This window comes from Talpa occidentalis, unplaced genomic scaffold, assembly GCF_014898055.3.
Source record: "Talpa occidentalis isolate TD23 unplaced genomic scaffold, MPIMG_talOcc4v2.1 talOcc4.3, whole genome shotgun sequence".
Classification (NCBI taxonomy): Eukaryota; Metazoa; Chordata; class Mammalia; order Eulipotyphla; family Talpidae; genus Talpa; species Talpa occidentalis.
Window position 1 is genome coordinate 39,045,282 of NW_023603184.1, and position 19,692 is coordinate 39,064,973.

Below are 19,692 nucleotides of genomic sequence, written 5' to 3' on the forward strand. Positions count from 1 at the left end.
TTCTAATGTTAGGAAATCACGGATTTACTGACAAAATTAAGATAGTCTGACTATTCCAAAAAATTTAGTTTGGCAGGAAATACACATTAACCATTAAGGTTGTCAAAAGATGTTCCATGGTGTTTTACATTTGATTGCAAAGGGACATCCATTTGCTACGCTAATAACTAACTGCCACAAATCCAGGGGGCTGACAACAAATTTATTTTCTCACTGTTCTGGAGGCTACAAATCTGAAATAATTTTATTAACTCATTATATGGTTATCTATACAAAGAACACTGCACTACACAAGGGTATGTAGCCTTAAGTAATATAGATCAAAATACCTTTAGTCCAAAGGTAGCCTGAAATTTCTCCAAATCTATGAGCCATAACATTCTCTATTTCCCTCCTATAATCAAATTAATTCACCTTCATTATGTAGATAATCTAAAGTGTACATCCATAAATTTTTGAAGAGGTGTCTTCCAGTTTTAAGAGAAGGATTTATTAGCCACACGAGGCTACTGAAATTAAAATGAAATAAAAATTCTGATATCAGCTCGAGTCACACTAGTTGTCATCATGTTAAACAGCACAAATGTAGAACAATTCCACTATTGAAGAATGATCAACTGAATAGCAATGATCTAGAGATCCTGAAATATAAAGTGTCAAGTGGAAATGTAATAGAACGTATCCCAAAAATGAAGACCTCTGTGAACAACTGTATTTATGAACATCAAGAATATGTCAAAAGGAAGGTCCTCATCCTTAATAGGCATAACCAAGTATTGGCAATGATAGGCTATATGGGATTTATTTAGACCACACTGATACAGGGGAGAGAGTGTATATGCTTAGATGAAAGATTAAGTCATGAGTTGATAGTTATTAAGCTGAGTAACAGTTTATGGGAGTTGATGATGCTATTCTCTGTACTTTCACATGTTTAAAATTTTCCATAACAGAGCCTCCCTGGTGGCACAAGGGGTTAAGACACAACCTATGAAGCTATCTGCAGCCTCTACAGCATGAGTTTGAATGACTCATCCACTGCTCCCCTCAGCAGTGTATTTCAATCTGCCTGTTCTGCTCCCCACTGTCTCTGGTGAATCCTCTCACCCCCCACACCTCTGGCCTGTACCCCCAGCTCGTTTGCATAAATAAATCTTTAAAAAATAATAAAATAGGGCCTCCCCGATGGCACAGCGGCTGAGCGCTGGGTTGCGAAGCTACCTGCAGCCTCTGCAGCCAGTTCCCTCCCTGGCTGCCGGGCGAGGGTCCACATGGCGCACAGACCTCTCCTGCCACGCCCGCTGCTCCCCTCAGCAGTGTGCTTCATCAGTCTGCCTGTTCTGTTCCCCGCTCTAGATTTGGTGAATTCTCTCACCCTCCCGCACTTCTGACTGTACCCAGTGCTTGTATAAATAAATAATCTTTATAAATAAAAAAGAATAAAATTTTCCATAAGGGCTTCCCTGGTGGTCTATGCATTATCACCACGTTAGCCAGAGTTAACCCACATATGGCACAGCACACCTCTCCTGTCTTGCCTGTTGCTCCCCTTAGCAATATATTTCAGTAGATCCACCTGTTCTGCTCCCCACTTCTCTCTGGTGAAGCCTCTCACCTTCTGCATCTCCCACCTACACCCCAGTTCGTCTATGCAAAAATAAATAAAAATTTCCATAATAAATGTTTAAATTATATTTTAAGAATTCAGAAACATACCTGGCTAGATCAAAAATTCATTTTTGATATATACTATTTATACCTATTCCCTCCTGACTCTCCAAACCTTACTAAAACCTTTTAAAAAATCATTCATTAACTCTTTAAAAGCCCGAAGACTTTCTGAGTTGCCATTTTACTCAACTTGAGCCACTGGCTCTTCAGGTTCACTTCAGATACTTGGTATATCAAAGACCTTCTCCACTTAGGTTAGGTTTTTTTTTTTCTTTTCTCTATCTCCTTTTAATAAATCCTCTTTTGTGTGTATTCACTAATATAAACCTCAAGGGCTTTCTGAAACAAAGTAGGATAATTATCTTAAATCAGTTTACCTATTCAAAAATCCTGTTACATGCCAAATACTTCAATGTGCTTAGAACAGAGCAATGAACAAGAAATTCATGAATACAAGCTGTGTGGGACTTACAGACCAAGTAGAAAATAAGAGTAGACAATAATTACAACTATATTAAAGGCTCACGATGGCTGACTATAAAGAATGGGAACCTAAACTACTCTAAGGTGGTCAGTAGGCTTTTTTGAAGAAGTGACAAGAAGCTACAATTTAAAGGATAAGCTAGAGTTAACCAAGCACAGGAGAAGAGGGAGTAATTAACAAGATGGAAATAAGTTACAACTGAAAAAAGCCATATGCCTAAAACAGAGAAATGATGGGAGACATGTTCAAGGTAAGAGTAAACAGATGGAGAGAAGCCATATTATGCAGTGAGAGCCTAGACTCCTCATTTGGGAAGATTTTAGAATTTATTCTAAGAATACTAGAAAAGAAAAAAGAAACCTATGGGACAGTTTGCTTTTTTCAGTTTAAATAAGTTTTCTTAATTTTATTGTGATAAACCACTTTCAAATGTACAATTCAGTGGCATTAAATACATTTACAGGGTCTCCCTGATGGTGCAAGGGGTTTAGACGCAGCACTATGAAGCTATCCGCAACCACTGCAGCACAAGTTCAATTCCCGGCCAGGGAGCTGGCCCACACGGCACAGGAGACCTCTCCTATCTTGCCCATTGCTCCCCTCAGCAGTGTATTTCAGTAGATCCGCCTGTTCTGCTCCCCACTCTGTCTCTGGTGAATCCTCTCACCCCCTGCATCTCTGACCTGCACACCAGCTCTTGAATGAATAAATAAATAAATCTTTAAAAAAAATAAATAAATACATTCACAATGTTTTTGTTTTGAAGGTAAGGGAAGTTGCTCTGATTTAGATTTTTATCAAGTTCACTCTGATTATCATCAATGTAGTAAATGGACAGGAGGGAAGGGGTCCAAAAACAGAGACTGAAATATATAGAGCAATATAAAAGATTTAAATCTACCTTACTGCCCCTTGCTAGACTGTAAGCAAAAAGAGAACAGAGATAATATCTGATCAGTTAATAACTATATCCCCCAGGACCCAGCTCAATGCTGATATGCAGTGGGCACCTATTAAATGAATAAATGACCTCTCCGATTCTATGATTGTATATAGTATTCTATGATTCTATATGTAACACCTTAGTGATTTGGTGTTTTGTTTTTTTTTAATTTTCCTTACAATAACCAATAAAGATGAGTGCTAAGAATAAGGTAAGAATAAGACTACGAAAGGGCAGAGGAGTCTAGACTTCATCTCAAAGAGAAGTATGTGGGGTGTTTGGGAAAGGTTTTATCAATCTCACATTAGCAGGACAGGATCACAGTGATGCTTATCAATTGATTTAAAAAAATCATACACCTTACATCCTCTTGTGACTGGCTTATTTAACTTAGCATAATATACCACATTTTGTTTATCCATGGGCACTTGGGTTACTTTATCTCTTGGGTACTATGAATAATGCTGCTATAACAAGGTGAAAACGGCTTTAATTTATAAAATATACTTTTAAAAAAGATAAAAAACAAACTGAAAACCCTAAGCAATTCTAAATGTCTAAATGTAAGTTAGGTCCTCAGAAAAATCTAAATCATGCAAGTAAGCAAATGGAAAGGTGGTAATAGACCTAACAGATTCCATAAAGATCAATTTTAAATTGACAATGGGGAAAGATGAGAAGTATGATTTGTGCCAGAAAATACGCAAATGACTCAGAAATTGCCAACACCAGTACATCTAGAAACAAGGATGAAGGTGGTGGTAAAATAAAAAGGACGCACGAAAATCTGTTTAAAAGGTAGACTGACAAATTTCTCACATGCCTCTATTCCACAAAGTCAGTTCCCACCCCCTTACCTCATTAGAAGATTAGAGGGTCATGCGATCCTGAAAGGAAAATAGGACTTTCGAACGGGAGGATACAAGGCACAAATGCGGACCAGAGTACAAAGAGTAATACATGAGAACAGGAGATTAAATCCACTTACTATATGTTACCTTCAAACCCTCTCTCCATTCAGCTCCAAGAAAGCTGGCAATCAAGCTTATTCTCTCCAGCAGGACACTGTATAAATTTTTCTTTAGGAAATGTGATTAGCAAAGAATTTATCAATAGAAGACCTAACATCAGAAACAACCACCAAAAGAACTCAGTCAGATGGTCCTACAGAAAAACTCTGCACACCCACACAAGAGTTTAAAATAAAATTTTTAGTACCCAACTCTTAGACAGAAGCAGATAGGCAAGAATTACTGGTTTACTAAAGTCCACAACAAATAGAGAAACTAAAATAAAAAGAGATGAAAATGATTTAGTAAAAACCAAAAACAGGTATTGGGAGGAAGAAAGCCATATATTTCATTAATAGCCTCAAAATAACTAGAAAAGATACCAGAATCAAAAAGATGACACAGGGGCCTCCCTGGTGGCGCAAGAGGTTAAGCACAGCACTATGAAGCAATCCGCAGCCTCTGCAGCACAAATTTGATACCCGGCTGGCCAGGGAGAAAGCCACATGGCACAGCAGACCTCTCCTGTCTCGCCTGCTGCTCTCCTCAGCAGTGTATTTCAGTCTGTCTGTTCTGTTCACCCCCCACATCTCTGGCCTGTACCCCAGCTCTCGTATGCATAAATAAATAAATCTTTACCAAAAAAAAAAAAAAAAGATGACACAGAAAAGCAAAATTCAGACAACAAAGAAGAGCTCTTTGAAATCAAAATAAAATTTAAAAAGAAATAAAACTTAAGGGCCTCTCTGGTGATGCAGGGGTTAAAGTCTCAGAGCTATCAAGCATGACTTTGATCCCAGCCAGGGAGCTAACTTAGCCACATGGCACAGTAGACCTCTCCAGTCTGGCCCACTGTTCCCCTCAGCAGTGTATTTCAATCAGTCTGCCTGTTCTGCTTCCCAATCTGTCTCTGGTGAATCCTCTCACCACCAAACCGCCCCCCCCCCACCGCCACCCCCTGTCACACTGCTGGCCTACACCCCAGCTCTTCTATGTATAAATATATAAATGGAGAGAAGAGAGGAGAGGAAGGGGAGAGGAGGGGGAGAGAAGGGGGAAAGGGGAGGAGAGGTGAGGTAGAGGAGAGGAGAGGTTAATAAAATGGAAAAAAAAAAGTTGAGAAAATCTTTCAGATGAAAGAGAGGCAAAATGTAATTAGAGGATCAATCCAAGAGGTCTAATAAGAATTCCAGAGAACTGGGCCTCCCCTGGTGGCGCAGGCAGTTGAGCACAGCACTGTGAAGCTGTCCCTAGTCTCTGCAGCGTTGGTTCGATCCAGGCCAGCCAGCCAGTGAGGGTCCCACATGGCGCGCCAGACCTCTCCTGTCACCAGATCTCTCCTGTCGCGCCCACTGCTCCCCTCAGCAGTGTATTTCGTCAGTCTGCCTGTTCTGTTCCCCACTCTGTCTCTGGTGAATCCTCTCACCCTCCTGCCCATCTGGCCTGTACCATGGTTCTTGTATAATAAATAAATCTTAAAAAAGAAAAAAGAATTTCAGAGAACTGAAAATGGAAGAAAGGATATTACATAAGTCAGGTCAAGAAAATTTACTGGGGCTTCCCCTGGTGGCGCAGCGTTTGAGCGCTGGGCTCTGCGGCACCGGTAAGGGTCCCACATGGCATGACAGACCTCTCCTGCAGCGCCTGCTGCTCCCCTCAGCAGTGTATTTCATCAGTCTGCCTGTTCTGTTCCCCATTCTGGCTCTGGTGAATTCTCTCACCCTCCCGTGCTTCTGACTGTATCCAGTACGTGTATAAATAAATAAATAAATAAATCTTTAAAAAAAAAAAGAAAAAGAAAATTTCCTAAAACTTAAGAACATAAGTTTCTAATTTGAAAGGACTATTACACTTATTACTTATCACATACATTAAGACCAATAGTCAAAGTGGGAACACTAAGAATCTAAAAGGCAACATAAAATTCTAAACAACATCCAATTTATCAGTGTAAGGGGAGTACAAACAATATGTTCAGATACATAAGATAATCAAAAAATTTCCTCCCTTGTTTCTTTATGAAGATGATACCTATCAGGGCCTCCCCAGTGGCGCAGCGGTTGAGCGCTGGGTTGTGAAGCTACCTGCAGCCTCTGCAGCCGGTTCGATCCCCGGCTGCTCCCCGGCCACCGGAGGAGGGTCCCACATGGCGTGCAGACCTCTCCTGCCTCCCGCTGCTCCCCTCAGCAGTGTCCTTCGGTCCTTCTGCCTGCTCTGCTCCCCGCTCTGGCTCTGGTGAATTCTCTCACCCTCCCGCGCTTCTGACTGTACCCAGTGCATGTATAAACCAAACAAACAAACAAATAATAAATAAATAAATTAGACATGCCTCTAGAAAATTAAAAAAAAAAAAAAAGGATGATACCTATCAAAGGATATGTTCAACATGAGTAAGTAAACTAACAAAGGAAAAAATATGTAATCTGGGAGACAAGGGATCCCTCCTATACAAGAAAGAAGGAAAATCTCAAAACGATGGTAAAGATTTCAGGTTGACAGCTACACATCAATCATGGAGGGTAATGAGAATAAACCAGAACAAGTCAGGTGGTTCTGGGAGAGATGGATCACTATCAAGAACTAAGGGGAAATCTGATGCATTCTTATACATTGGGAGATAACTTATACTACTGGCAGAGTTTGGGAATAAATTAATTACATGCATATATTAAAGGAAGAAAAAAAGCAAGTCATATAGTGACACAAAGGAAAACAAAAAAATATGCAAGAATGCAGTTAAGTCCTTGCTGAACACTGTAAACAGGTGCTTGGAAACTGAGACTTTAAGGAAATGATGTAGAATTAAATCTGTCGCAGTCAGAAGAACCTCAGGAGACCTAAAAACTAAATCAAACATGGTATTCTGAATGGGATCCTGGAAGAGAAGAAAGGTATTACATAAAACTAAAGAAACCTAAATAAAATATGAACTTCGGTTAGTATTGTATCAACACCGGCCTATTACTTATGTGTGAGATGGCAATTACAGAGAAACTGTCTTACATTTGCAATTTTTCTATAAATCTAAAAAAATGCTATTTAAAAACAAAAAGTAGAATGAGAAAATAAAAAGTAGAATAAGTAGTACATGAACACATAAAGTTATTAAGTGTTCAGGGTACAGAATAAAAGCTGATACATCACATGGAAGGAAGAAGAAATTCCATTCATATCTGCTTGTGCCTACATGAAGAAACCCCAAAAAGGAGGGTGGGACACAGGGTCGCTGAACAGAGGAGTTGGGAGTTTTCTCAGACTGTATCTTTTTATGTGATTTTAATTTATGGAACATGTGATGCATGAACTATTAACAATAATGTGGGGCCTCCCTGATGGGCAAAGGGTTAAGTCGCAGCACAAGGAAGCTGTCTGTAGCACAAGATCGATCCCAGCCAGGGAGCTGGTCCAGTTTGAAGCCCTGAAAGAAGTGCATCAGATGACTGTATTCAAAGTCTCCTTCAACTCTAGAATGCTCTTCTTCAAAAATTTCAACTACAAGATGCTTAAACTATTAGTCATATTTATAGCAGACCTTCCTTGACGCTCCCCGGCGACGTCTCTCTCCGCTCATCACAATATATTGTATTGGGTATTACATATTTCTCCCCCATGAAATGTTAAGTTCCTAAGAGTAGGTTCTACCAAACCACTAGACAAGGAGCAGTTTTCAGTAAACATTTGTTAAATTCAAATAATATTTACTGAGGGCTTCCCATGTGTCAGGTACCCTTCTAAATGCATTATCTTTATATTCATTAACTATTTTCATAATAACTTTCTGACAAACTATAATCTTTATTTTTTAGAAAAGGAAATTGAGAGAGGGGTAAAATAATTTGCCCAAGGCTAGTGGCCACTGTTAAAATATGAAACCTGGGATCTGTGCTATTTATCACTAGCTCTCTGTTGTTTAAAGGCTTCAGGACATGATATATTCAGAAAACATTCCCCTTTATTGTTTTAATTTGCAACATGTAGTTGCAAAGTACAAAGTGCTTTGCAGCAAAAAGATCCCCAAGATACTTCAAGGGGGTTCACTACTTGGGTGGGAATCAAAATCATTTTTAAAATAGTAAAATATTATTTGGCTTTCCTCCCCCTCTCATTCTCTCATAAGTGTACACTGGTGTTTCCCAGAGTTTACATGGCATGTGCTATTAGAACAGACTGACTACAAGTAGGTATGAGAATCCAGATGTCTTCTAATAAGTTAGACATTGAAGAGATTTGCATATATGTAAAACAATGCCACTCTCACTAAATTTTTGTTTGGAAAATAGTTCTTCACAAAAAATGATTTTTGGGGGCCTCCCTGGTGGCACAGGGGTAAAAGTCTCAGAACTATTGAGCTACTGCCAGGCACTGTGGCAAGAGTTCAATCCCCAGTTCAGCAGACCTCTCCTGTCTGGCCTGCGGCTCCCCTCAGCAGTGTATTTCAGTAGATCCACCTATTCCATTCCCCACTCTGTCTCTAGTGAATCCTCTCACTTCCCTCTCCTTCCCCCACCTCTGGCCTACACCCCAGTTCTCATATGCATAAATAAAAATAAATCTTTAAAAAAAATGATTTGTATGTAACAGATTTAGCTAATTATTTTAAATGAATTAAATATTTTCTAAAATTTCTCAATTTTTACTACAGTAAGCACTGATATAAACAGAACTCTTTAGCGGCCTCCACAATTTGTAAGCGCATAATGAGATCCTAAGAAGAAAAATTCAAGATCATTGATCCAGTTAGCCTAAACTGTCCGGTACTCCTGGTCCCTGACAGTAAGGCACATTTTCCCTGCCTACCATATTGTAATTCTAAAGGCTGACGTAAAAAAGGTAATGGGGAAATGGGAAAGATGAGAAGTACTAGGGCAGGTATGTGATTTTCCTAGGCTTATATTTTTTAATTTATAACCGGTAACATTTACAGTGAAATCTACTGTAAACTATCAATGGCATTCTCAATGGCATTCCGAACAGTGCCTCTGCCTTTCAAGACTACAGCAATGCAAGAGGTACCTCTGATACTTCAGATTCAAATTGTGTATTTCAACATTCCTTTATTAAACCAAGTAACTACTGCAATATAATCAGAAGAATTTATAGGATTACCAAGACTGATGTCATTAACTCAATCTGAGGCTTCATGTACTGAAACAACTCATATTTTTTATAGAGCATAGAACTCTAAATTTTTTATAAGCTACATAAAACAATCTGCCTAACTTCAAATCCATTCCATGGACACATCTTTAATAACATTTGACATACTTTTTATGTGCTTAACGAAGTGAAACTAATTTTGCTCAACTAAAAAAAAGTGCAAAATCCAGGTCAGTTTTATTTATTTAATGAAATGGTTAGGGCCCTCAGTTACTGGGTGTGCTGCTGGCACTTTGTACAGCTGGAATATCACTGCATACAACTATTAATTACATAAGGGAAAGTGTAGACTTCACCATAGCAAAGGCTATTAGCTTTGATAACTATTAGTGTCAATCATTATTCACTAACCAATACTTCTGAATGCCTACCATGGCTCTATGCTAGGCACCAATCTGCAATTCTTTTTAACTTTGGTAGCCTTAGTTCATGACACTGTATAGGTTTTTAATTTTCATGGGACTTGCATTCTGCTGTGGTAAATAGGTAAACAATCATAGAGAAAATAAGATAATTATAAATGTGGTATTGCTACAATGCTAAATGCTATTAAGGGGACAAACAAGGCTTTTTGCAACAGATTGGTCTTTGAAAACTGAATTGTGGAATTAAAACCTACAAATAAATAATTCATGAAGAATTACATCAAGATGACATGGATTCTATACATCTTTACTAATGCATATGAAAACTACAGACACTGCCCATGAAAACAGAGATCAATCTTTCATTGTCAAAGCTAGGGGATGGCATTACTTAGCAATATAGTAGCCTCAAAAGACAATTAACCTCACAGTTGCAATATTAAAAAGCATGTAAACACAATCCTAAAAAATACAAGTCTATGGAGATAAGGCAACTAAATACAATGTGGTAGGTAATCTATTTGAATGCTGAATCTGGAAAAGACAAAAAACTAAGGAAATCTGAATAAACTATGGCTAATAATAACATTGGCTAATTAATTGTAACAAATGTATCATGTTAATGTAAAATTTAATAATAGGGAATACAGGGTGGGGCTCTATGGGAACCCAAGGCACTATCATTTTTTCTCTAAATCTGAAACTGTTCTAAAAAATTAAATTTGAAAAATGGCTTTAGCAATTCCTAGTTAGTAAACACTTAAAGAAAAAGAAAAAACCATAAAACCCTGTAATGTGAATTAAAACATACTCAAGAAATTCAAAGGAAACCTGCAGATACTTAAATCACGATCTATATTCATACTAAAATCTCCCTGAGACAAAGATTAATGTATTTTTCATTCAAACTAAATAGCTCTGCATCACAACATAAGACAGGCAATAATATCCCTAGAGTGCACAATAAGCACTTTAGATTCTAGTTATCAATAACGAGAAATAGGTTCTATTATATGTATAGCCCTATTCTAAAATGTCCGTAAAATGGACCAGGATCAACCCCATAGGTTTTACCAAGTTACTCACCTAAAGAAATAAGTTTAGACTTCAGGAAAATTCGTAAGCAAAGAGAGTTTATTTTTCTTGGTAAGTAGGAAGAGATTAAGATTCTGTCTAAAAAAAAAAATTTATTTCCCAAGTCCAAATGCAAGCAATTTTGCAACTTGTATTAATCTACTTTAATGCCATACAAATATAAACAGTTCAAGGCAGCAATAAGAGCTATGAATTTACATTTTCGTCCTCACGATCAAAACTATTTTCTATAAACTAAGACACGTTGTAAGTATTCAGTGCTTAATAACTTGGGGGAAACAGGTCTCTCAATGTCTGAATGTTAAAGATGGCCAAGAAAAGTGTGAGAAAAACAAAAAGGAGAGATAATCTGGAAATTGAGTGTCGAATTTACATAATATGGCATAAAAATTGGAATTAACCAATTCCAATTGACACTAAAAGACAGTCATCACAAAAAAATCAGGATCTTACATCTAATACAAAGTACGTGGACAGAAGCCTGACCAGGTGAATGACACAATTTCACTCAACAGCCAGTATGGACTATTAAGCATAAAAGAGTCATTTAGCTGAAATGACACTGCATATTTAAATCTAATTTAGATAACTAGATGATGAATTTATTCTTACTCTACTCCATTACTCTCTAACCCCAAAAGAAATCCTACAAAGATTTTCGTTATTCTCAAACCTTCTCTCACAGGAATCCTAAACCTATAATTGGAAAATACTCAAGAAGAAACAGAATAATTAACACGTCCCCAGTAATTCCTGTTTGCACCCCCATGAGGAGATTAAGACACTGTTTCGTGTTGAAACGAGAAAAAGGAGAGGTGAGATGTGAAAAATTCCAAGTAAAACCATCATGACATAGCATCTGGCAGAGATCGGGGAAGCATTTCCACTGCCAAAGAACTGAGAGATGAAAGTCAAGAGAGGAATGAGAGGTTTTCCAACAAGCCACAAGGCCAACCCAAGGGGCAAAAATCAGCACTGCCGCCACCACCCCACTCACCCCCCAACACTCCGTCTCAAGTCGCCTCCGATCCACAGATATTTCCTCTCCAACCCAGAAATCCATCCAGGCACCTTCTACGACAGGCAGTTCCCACCTCCCGCAAGACCCGCACTTCCAAGGAGGGTCCAGCCTCTGGGGGGAACAACGCCCCAATCCCACCCTCCTCGCCCAAGGTTGAAAGGGGCCTGGCCCCAAAGTGGCGTTCCCGGGGTGGCCCCGCGGGCCGACGACCCGGGCCGGGGCGCGGAGCCAGGGCGGGGCCGGGAGCGCGGGGGGCGGGTGGGCGCCGAGGCCGGGGAGAAAGGACTGGACGGGAGCGGGGCTGGGCGGGGTGCGCCCCGGAGGCCCGGGCTGCGGAAGAGGACGCGGCCGGGCTGGGGACCGAGGGGTCAAAATCCACCCGCGGGTCCCGCCGGGGAGGAGCCGGCGGCGAGGGGCGGTTGGCGGGGCCGGGCCGGAGCGGGGCGCGGACGCGAGGCGGGCGGGGAGCCCCCGCGGACCGGGGGGCCGCGCCGGGGGGGCGCGGGGCCGCCGCGGCCGGGGGCGGGGGCGCCGCGCACTCACCGCTCTGCTCCCCCAGGAACACCAGCTTGAATTTCCTCAGCGGGTTCCCGAAGTCTCCGCCCGCGGACATGATGGAGCCGGAGGAGCTGCCGCCGCCTCAGCCCAGAGCCCTCCCGGCCCGACGCTGCTCCAACGGGCGGGCGAGGAAAGCGAGAGGAAGGGCGGGCGCCGCGCTCTCGGCCCCCGCAGGGCCCGGCGCGGAGCGAGCGGCAGGGCGGGCTCTCCTCAGCCGGGCGGCCGGCGCCGACGAGGCCCGCGGCGGAGCGGCGAGGCGGGTGGCGTCGGAGCACAGCCCGGGTGTGCTCGGGGCTCGGAGGCTGGCGCCGCTCCCCGCGCAGCGCCCGGCGCTGACACCGGCTGAGGGGACGAGAGCGGCGGGGCCCGAGCTGGACGCGTCGGCTTCCTCTCACGCGCAGCGCCTCGGCTCCCGCTCCCGCAGCCGCCGCCGCCGCAGCCCAACCTGCCGAGTGCGCGAGCCTCTGGCGCGGCGCGGGGCGAGCCCGGGCGCGAGCCTGCCGCCCTGCCGGCCTCCGGCGTGCGTGCGTGCGTGCGTGCGTGCGCGCGCGTGCGCGTCACAGCCTGCGCCGCCCTGGTGTAGGCGGCGCTCCGGCCCCGCCCGCGCGGCGGGGACGAGGAGAGGTTGGATTTCGGCTGGCGCTGGGAGAAGCTAGGAGGAGGCGGGCTGAGCTCCGAGGCAGCAAGGGGTGGGATGAGCAGCGCGTCGTCGCTTACGTGACGAGCCAATCGGGAGAGGCCGGGGCGGGCGGGGACGGGAGTGAGGTGGCGGCGCGAGAGCGCGCGCGGCCTCCGCGCGGTGGAAAGCGGGGCCTGGCGGCGGCCATGCGAGGTGTGGCACGTCCACGCCGGAGGGAAGGTGGGGAGGAGGCGGGGCTCGGAGCGCGGGGGAAGGACCCCAACAATGTGCGGGTGTGGTCCGAGAACCCTGAGGTGTGTACTGGCTGCCTCTCTCTGGAGTTCTCAAACGTGCCTCGCATTCCTCAGACCCGTCCTCACCCATGCACCGTCCCTGCTCCCTCTTGTAATTCCTCACGAGACGTCTCACCAGGTACCTTTTATGCTCTTGTTCCCAGGAGTTTCATAACTACCAGAAGCAGAGGCTCCACATTTTTGCAGATGAGGAAACAGAAGCTCAGAGAAAGGAAATGACTTAAATCCATAAAGCTGTAAAGTGGAACCCGGGTTTTCTGCCCCGCCCCGTGGAACTTCTGCAACCTCCTTATTGATAAGCCTGCCCACTTCCCAAGCCTGACTTGGCTTGTCTTCTTCACCAGCCTTTGTTCCTTCAGTGTTTGTTCACAACTCTAGGTGACACCTACCTTCTGTGCTCGAAAAGAATTGACATCATGTAAATCAAACCCCTCATTTCCCAGATGATAAAACTTAAACCCACATAGGAAAACAGTTTTGCAAAGAGATCACACAACCTATTAGAGGTAGAGCCTGACATTGTGTCCAAATGTGGGAAGGGGATAGTTTAAAGATCACCCCCTTGCCCCTAAATCGGGGCTTCTGAAGCTGTTATGGATCATCCTTCCAAAATTAGACGTCAGAAGCATTTGCATTTTTCTGTGGAGAGGAACCCTAGCTTTCATCGATTTTCAACCCATTTCATGATACCAAAACAAGTCATAGCCAAGAGGAGCCTAAGGAGAAATGACAATTAAATGTAATGTGAACAGGTAACATGACATGTTAAGGAACATGACAACTAAAGATCAATTTTAAGCTGAATGTGATCCTGGAATAGAAAAGGGACATTAGGCAAGGAAATCGGGATAAAATAAGGCCTGTAGTTAACTACAATGTCAATACTGGTTCATCAATTCTAATAAATGTATCATACTAATGACAGGTAATAATAGAGGAAACGAGGGAAGAGAAGAATATGGGGACTTTCTGTACTGTCTGCTCAATTTTTCTGTAAATGTATAACTTAAAAAATAAAGTCTATTAATAAAAGATAAAAGGTTAAGAACCACCAAATTAGGGCCCTCCCTGGTGGCACAAGGGTCAAGACACAACCTATGAAGCAACCTGCAGCCACTGCAGCATGAGTTCAATTCCCGGCCAGCCAGGGAGCAACCCAAATGGCGCAGTAGACCTCTCCAGACTCGCCTGCTGCTCCCCTCAGCCGTGTGCTTTAGTCAATCTGCCTGTTCTGTTCCCCACTCTGTCTCTGGTGAATCCTCTCACCCCCCCATACCGCTGGCCTGTACCCCAGGTCTTGTATGCATGGATAAATAAATCTTTAAAAAAAAAAGAACCACCAAATTAGAGCCTCCACAAAGATTTATATACCTTCTCATTATTTGGGGATTATTACTTACTTAGCTATAGAAATGGTAGGATCAAGAAGTGTCTTCACAAACCTAGGGATAAATTGCCGAACTATAATAGAATAAACTAAGGGGAATAAAGATTCTTAAAATATCATGGATTCTGGCCTATGAAGACAACTATATCCCCAAACCTTCTCGATCAAAATTTACTAACTTCTGATTCCTCTCAACCAAATGCAAAAGATTTTGGAACATGCATCTAAAATGAAATGGTAAAAACCTGAGTCATGATATAGACATTTGATTTCTTTTTCAATATTGGATTTTTAACGTAGCTTGGTAGGTCTGGTAGTGCCCTCGCACCAGTAACCCAGAACCCTGGCACACACAAAGTACAGCCAATACCAAGAGACTACTTAAAAAGAGAAAATCTTGCCAACAATATTGACTGGCTATTTTTTCCTTTGTGATATGTACCTGGTTTTCATTATGTTTCCTGAAATGACCTTTCAAGTAACATCTGAAGATTGGAACTATAATTAGTTTGTCGTACTTCCTCCAGAACTTTATTAATCAATTCCTCCCTGCCTCTTGGTCTGTGTAATTACTTAAACAGGTGATGCTATTCCCTATCATTCTGAGGGTATAATCACCTCTTTCCTCAGATGTTTTAATGTTTTAAGTTAGCATTTTGCATTGGCACACATATAGCCTCTAACGATGCATTCATATTTACCTAGTACTCTCTGTAAGTCCTTTGTTTTGCCTTCAATTTGCTTTGGTCTACAAATTGTGCTATAGGGTTCAACAAATGGAGAAATTATTTGGGAAAACAGGAAATAAAGAGGCCTATTTTAAGAATAGGCTTTCCCTGGTGGTCTAGTGGTTAAGATTCGGTGCTCTCACCGCCTATTTTAAGACTAGGCCTTCACCAGTACTTTCCCTTTCATTATTTCTTGCACACTATTACTCTCTTTTCCTTAAGCATTTCCCCCTCCCTTCCTCTCCCCAATTTCCACTTATCCTTTAGAAATTAAAATTAAAGCTTTTGAAAAATCTTTAAGAAGACTTCTCTATCTGCTCCCCCCACCAGTTACCCCTGTCTGTCTTCCCATTATACCCTATTCCTATTCTATACACTATTTTTATTCTTTCTCATCACTTAGTTGTTATTATTGTCAGCTGACCGTGAACTCCATGGAGTCAGAGGTGCCCCCAGCTTGAAGAACAGAAAGCATGCAACTGATATTTGCTGAATAAATTAAATACATGAGAATGTTCTTCAAAGGATGAATGGGCAGGAACACATATAATAGGGCAGGAACATTTTGGAGAAAGAATGTCACTTAAAAATATATACATTGAATACAACATTCCTTAATAATATGAAAAAGATGCTCAATAGATCTCATAACTAAAATTGGGAGACAATGAGGGAAGAGGTTTTTGGCCACTCCAAGTCAGAAGTAACTGGCAATTTTCTTTGATCAGTTTAAGTTTAATTTATTTTTTTAAGATTTATTTATTTATGCATACAAGAACTGGGGTTCAGGCCAGAGGTGTGGGGGTGAGAGGATTCATCAGAGGCAGAGTGGGGAACAGAACAGGCAGACTGACCGAAATACACTTTTTTTTTTTTTTTAATTTTCTAGAGGCATGTCTTATTTATCTATTTGTTTGTTTGTTTGTTTGTTTGGTTTATACATGCACTGGGTACAGTCAGAAGCCTGGAGGGCGAGAGAATTCACCAGAGCCAGAGCGGGGAGCAGAGCAGGCAGAAGGACCGAAGTACACTGCTGAGGGGAGCAGTGGGCGGCAGGAGAGGTCCGCGCGCCATGTGGGACCCTCCTCTGGTGGCCGGGGAGCAGCTGGGGATCGAACCGGCGCCGCAGAGGCCGCGGGCAGCCTCTCAACCCAGCGCTCAACCGCTGCGCCACCTGGGAGGCCCCCGAAATACACTTTTGAGGGGAGCAGCGGAAGAGTCAGGAGAGGTCTGCTGCGCCATGTGGGTAGCTACCTGGCTGGTCTGGGATCAAACTTGTGCTGCAGTGGTTGCGGACAGCTTCATAGGTTGTGTCTTAACCCCTTGTGCCACCAGGGAGGCCCCAGTTTAAGTTTAATTTGAAGCTCATAAGTGTGTCCAGGATCTACCACACAAAAATTGTAATTATAACTTGTCTTTCCATCCTCAGAAATAGAAACATTCTCGAGGAAGGGCTGAGATTTCATCTTAGGCCTTGTGGTGAACACTTTTGATTGCCTATCCAACAATACATACACAAACACATACATACTTCCACAATATAATTGGAAATGACAGGTAATTTTCTAACTTCCTTTAAACAAAGGTATAGGCAGGTAAGTTGGTCTGAGATAATGGGGAATGAAGGAAATGTGCCAGAGATTTCTGAAATAAATGTTCCCTGATGAAAAGAGAGAGATGAGGAAAAGCTGTCATTTCTCTTACATTGGATGTAATTGTATAAGGACATGGTATCTAGAGCTAAGACATCGTGTGAAATTAATATATAATCCTGAAAAAAGCCATCCCACTGATGATGACTAAGCAGAAAGCTAAAAAAGCATCATTGAGCCATTGTGTTAATCAATCCTGGAACTAGCCTTCCTATGAATTTCTTCTTAGCAAAATAATAAATGTCTTTATATTTGATAATGTCTTCATAATATAAATATCTGTCATTGTTACTTGCAGCTGAAAACATCTAACATTCTTATCTTTAGGATCCCTTACAACATATCACATAGTTCCTTAAACATTCAGCACTCAATACTCTGTGTGCGTGTTTGTGTGTGTGTGTAATATATAATACAGTAATAGGTACCAAACTGGAATTGCCATTTTCTGTTTACTATTCCCTAAAAAGGATTTATTACTCTTGGAGAGGCAGGAAATCAATAGGAGAAACACTGCCCAGGTAAAAGGACTGAAATCATATTGCTCATATTTGAAACAAATAATAGCTCTGGCAGGAATTCAAATCCATCAAATATGAAGTCCTTTTAACTCACTCTGCAAGTTATTATAATCGTTGCTACTAAAAATAATAATGGGTCAATATACAAAGCATAAAAATGACAAATGTTCTGTAAATCAAGGTGACCAATTAAATGAGCACAATCAACACCAGTATGTTTAAGCAGATCTCAATGTTAAAGGACTATAAGGGGGGGAAAGAGTCAAAACTTGTTTTCCGAATTTCTTGATCTAAAGGGATGTACTGGGCCTCCCCGGTGGTACAGCGGTTGAGCGCTGGATTGTGAAGCTGCCCGCAGCCTCTAAAACGCTGGTTTGATCCCCGGCTGCTCCCCGGCCACCAGAGGAGGGTCCCACATGGCGCGCAGACCTCTCCTGCCGCCCGCTGCTCCCCTCAGCAGTGTACTTCGGTCCCTCTGCCTGCTCTGCTCCCCGTTCTGGCTCTGGTGAATTCTCTCACCCTCCCGCGCTTCTGATTGTACCCAGTGCTTGTATAAATAAATAAATCTTAAAAAAATTAAAAAAATAAAGGGATGTGCTATGGGGGAAAGATAAAAGTTATTCAGTCAAAATGGAAAAAAAGATGATAGAATTTAATGGAATGCTTATTCCCATAATTACAGCCAATTTATAAGTTGTCAGAAGTTATTTTTGCTACAAAGTAAGCAAGTAAGATCTACAGAATCTATTTTTGATAGTTCTATTTTGTTCCTTTCATGTGAATCATGGTCCATGTTATGAATAATATGATTTCACAGAGCCTTATATGTGGGGTATTTCCTCAAGTCTTTGAAATTGCAGTGAGGGGAGAAGTTGCTTCTTTTCTTGCTAGTTCAGAATGTGTAATACCTGACACATTGCTAGAGCTCTCCTCTCCCCACACTTTATCACCCACAAAAAATAAAATTTTCTCTAAGACGTACAGGACATGAATCACTCCACCTGCTACTAATAGATAATCATTCTCAGAGTAGAAGAGAACAACTCCTTCCACTGCTGTTTATGTACAGAACAGATCATCTCAAGACATAAAAGTGAGACCAATACTGTTTACACTGAAATGCCAACAGACTGCACAGCAAACTTGTAACTTGCCTAAATGCCAACAGAATTATCCTTTTGTCAACATTTCTTTAGATTTTTGAATAGCACAAAATGATTACGACTTTATGTAAAAGTCAAAAGATATCAAAATCATCACAGCAGTTTGTAGTTGAAACTATTCAGTGAGATAATAATAATAAGACACAATATCATTTGGGAAAAATGGATATATTTCCAGGTCAAGGATGGCAGATTATGGGGCTTCCTTGGTGGCCTAGGGGTGACGTCTCAGCGCTATCACGCTATCGCCTCTGAGGCCTGAATTTGATCCTGCCCAAGTCGTTTAACCCACATATGGCACAGCAGACCTTTCCTGTCTTACCTGCTGCTCCCCTTAGCAATGTATTTCAGTAAATATGCCTGTTATGCTCCCCACTCTGTCTCTGGTGAATCCTCTTATTCCCTGCACTTCTGGCCTATACCTCAGTTCTTGTATGCATAAATAAATAAAAATTAATCTTTAAAAAAATGCAAACTTGACATCTTTAACCCAGGGCCATAATGTTTTAAATTGGAAGACAAAGATAGAGCAATGGTAACTGATTAAACAGATCACAGAAAGTGCTTACTGAAAGTGAAAGTGGCAAGAGGGAGAACCAGTCAATCTTAAGCCCAAAAAGGTTCAGGAATGTGAAATACCAGATATAGAAGGTAGGTGCAAGAGAAGGGGCCAAAAACAAGAGAACTGTATCAAAGGCTGCATGAACATAGTTATAAACCCACCCCTCTCTATGGAAGAATTGAACACAACAGATTTAGGCAGAGATAAGTAGGCAATAGTAGAGTGCTAGGGTAAGATGCTGCTGAAAGGTAGGGGAACTGATAACCAACACTCTCTACCCAAGCATCTTCCGTAACAGTGGCAGCCAACATTATATTCAAAAAAAGAGACTGAAAGATCCTTTTCTAGTTAGATGGAAACATCCCAGAGAAAAGATCCATAAATTCTGAATATAGCAGTAAGTTTGATTTAAAAAACCAGTTCATGGGCCTCCCCTGGTGGT

At 41.9% G+C, this 19,692-nt stretch overlaps 1 protein-coding gene across 2 annotated transcripts in view; it reads right to left on the minus strand.

Moving 5' to 3' along the window:
• The window catches only part of RAB6A (RAB6A, member RAS oncogene family), a 77,174-nt gene extending 64,639 nt beyond the window's left edge, over positions 1-12,535 (minus strand). For both annotated transcript variants that reach the window (XM_037522946.2, XM_037522944.2), the window contains exon 1: positions 12,290-12,535. In XM_037522946.2, coding sequence (XP_037378843.1) covers positions 12,290-12,359 — 70 coding nt within the window. In that variant the 5' untranslated portion in view covers positions 12,360-12,535. The remainder of the gene's footprint in view (positions 1-12,289) is intronic.
• Positions 12,536-19,692: the final 7,157 nt, after the last annotated feature.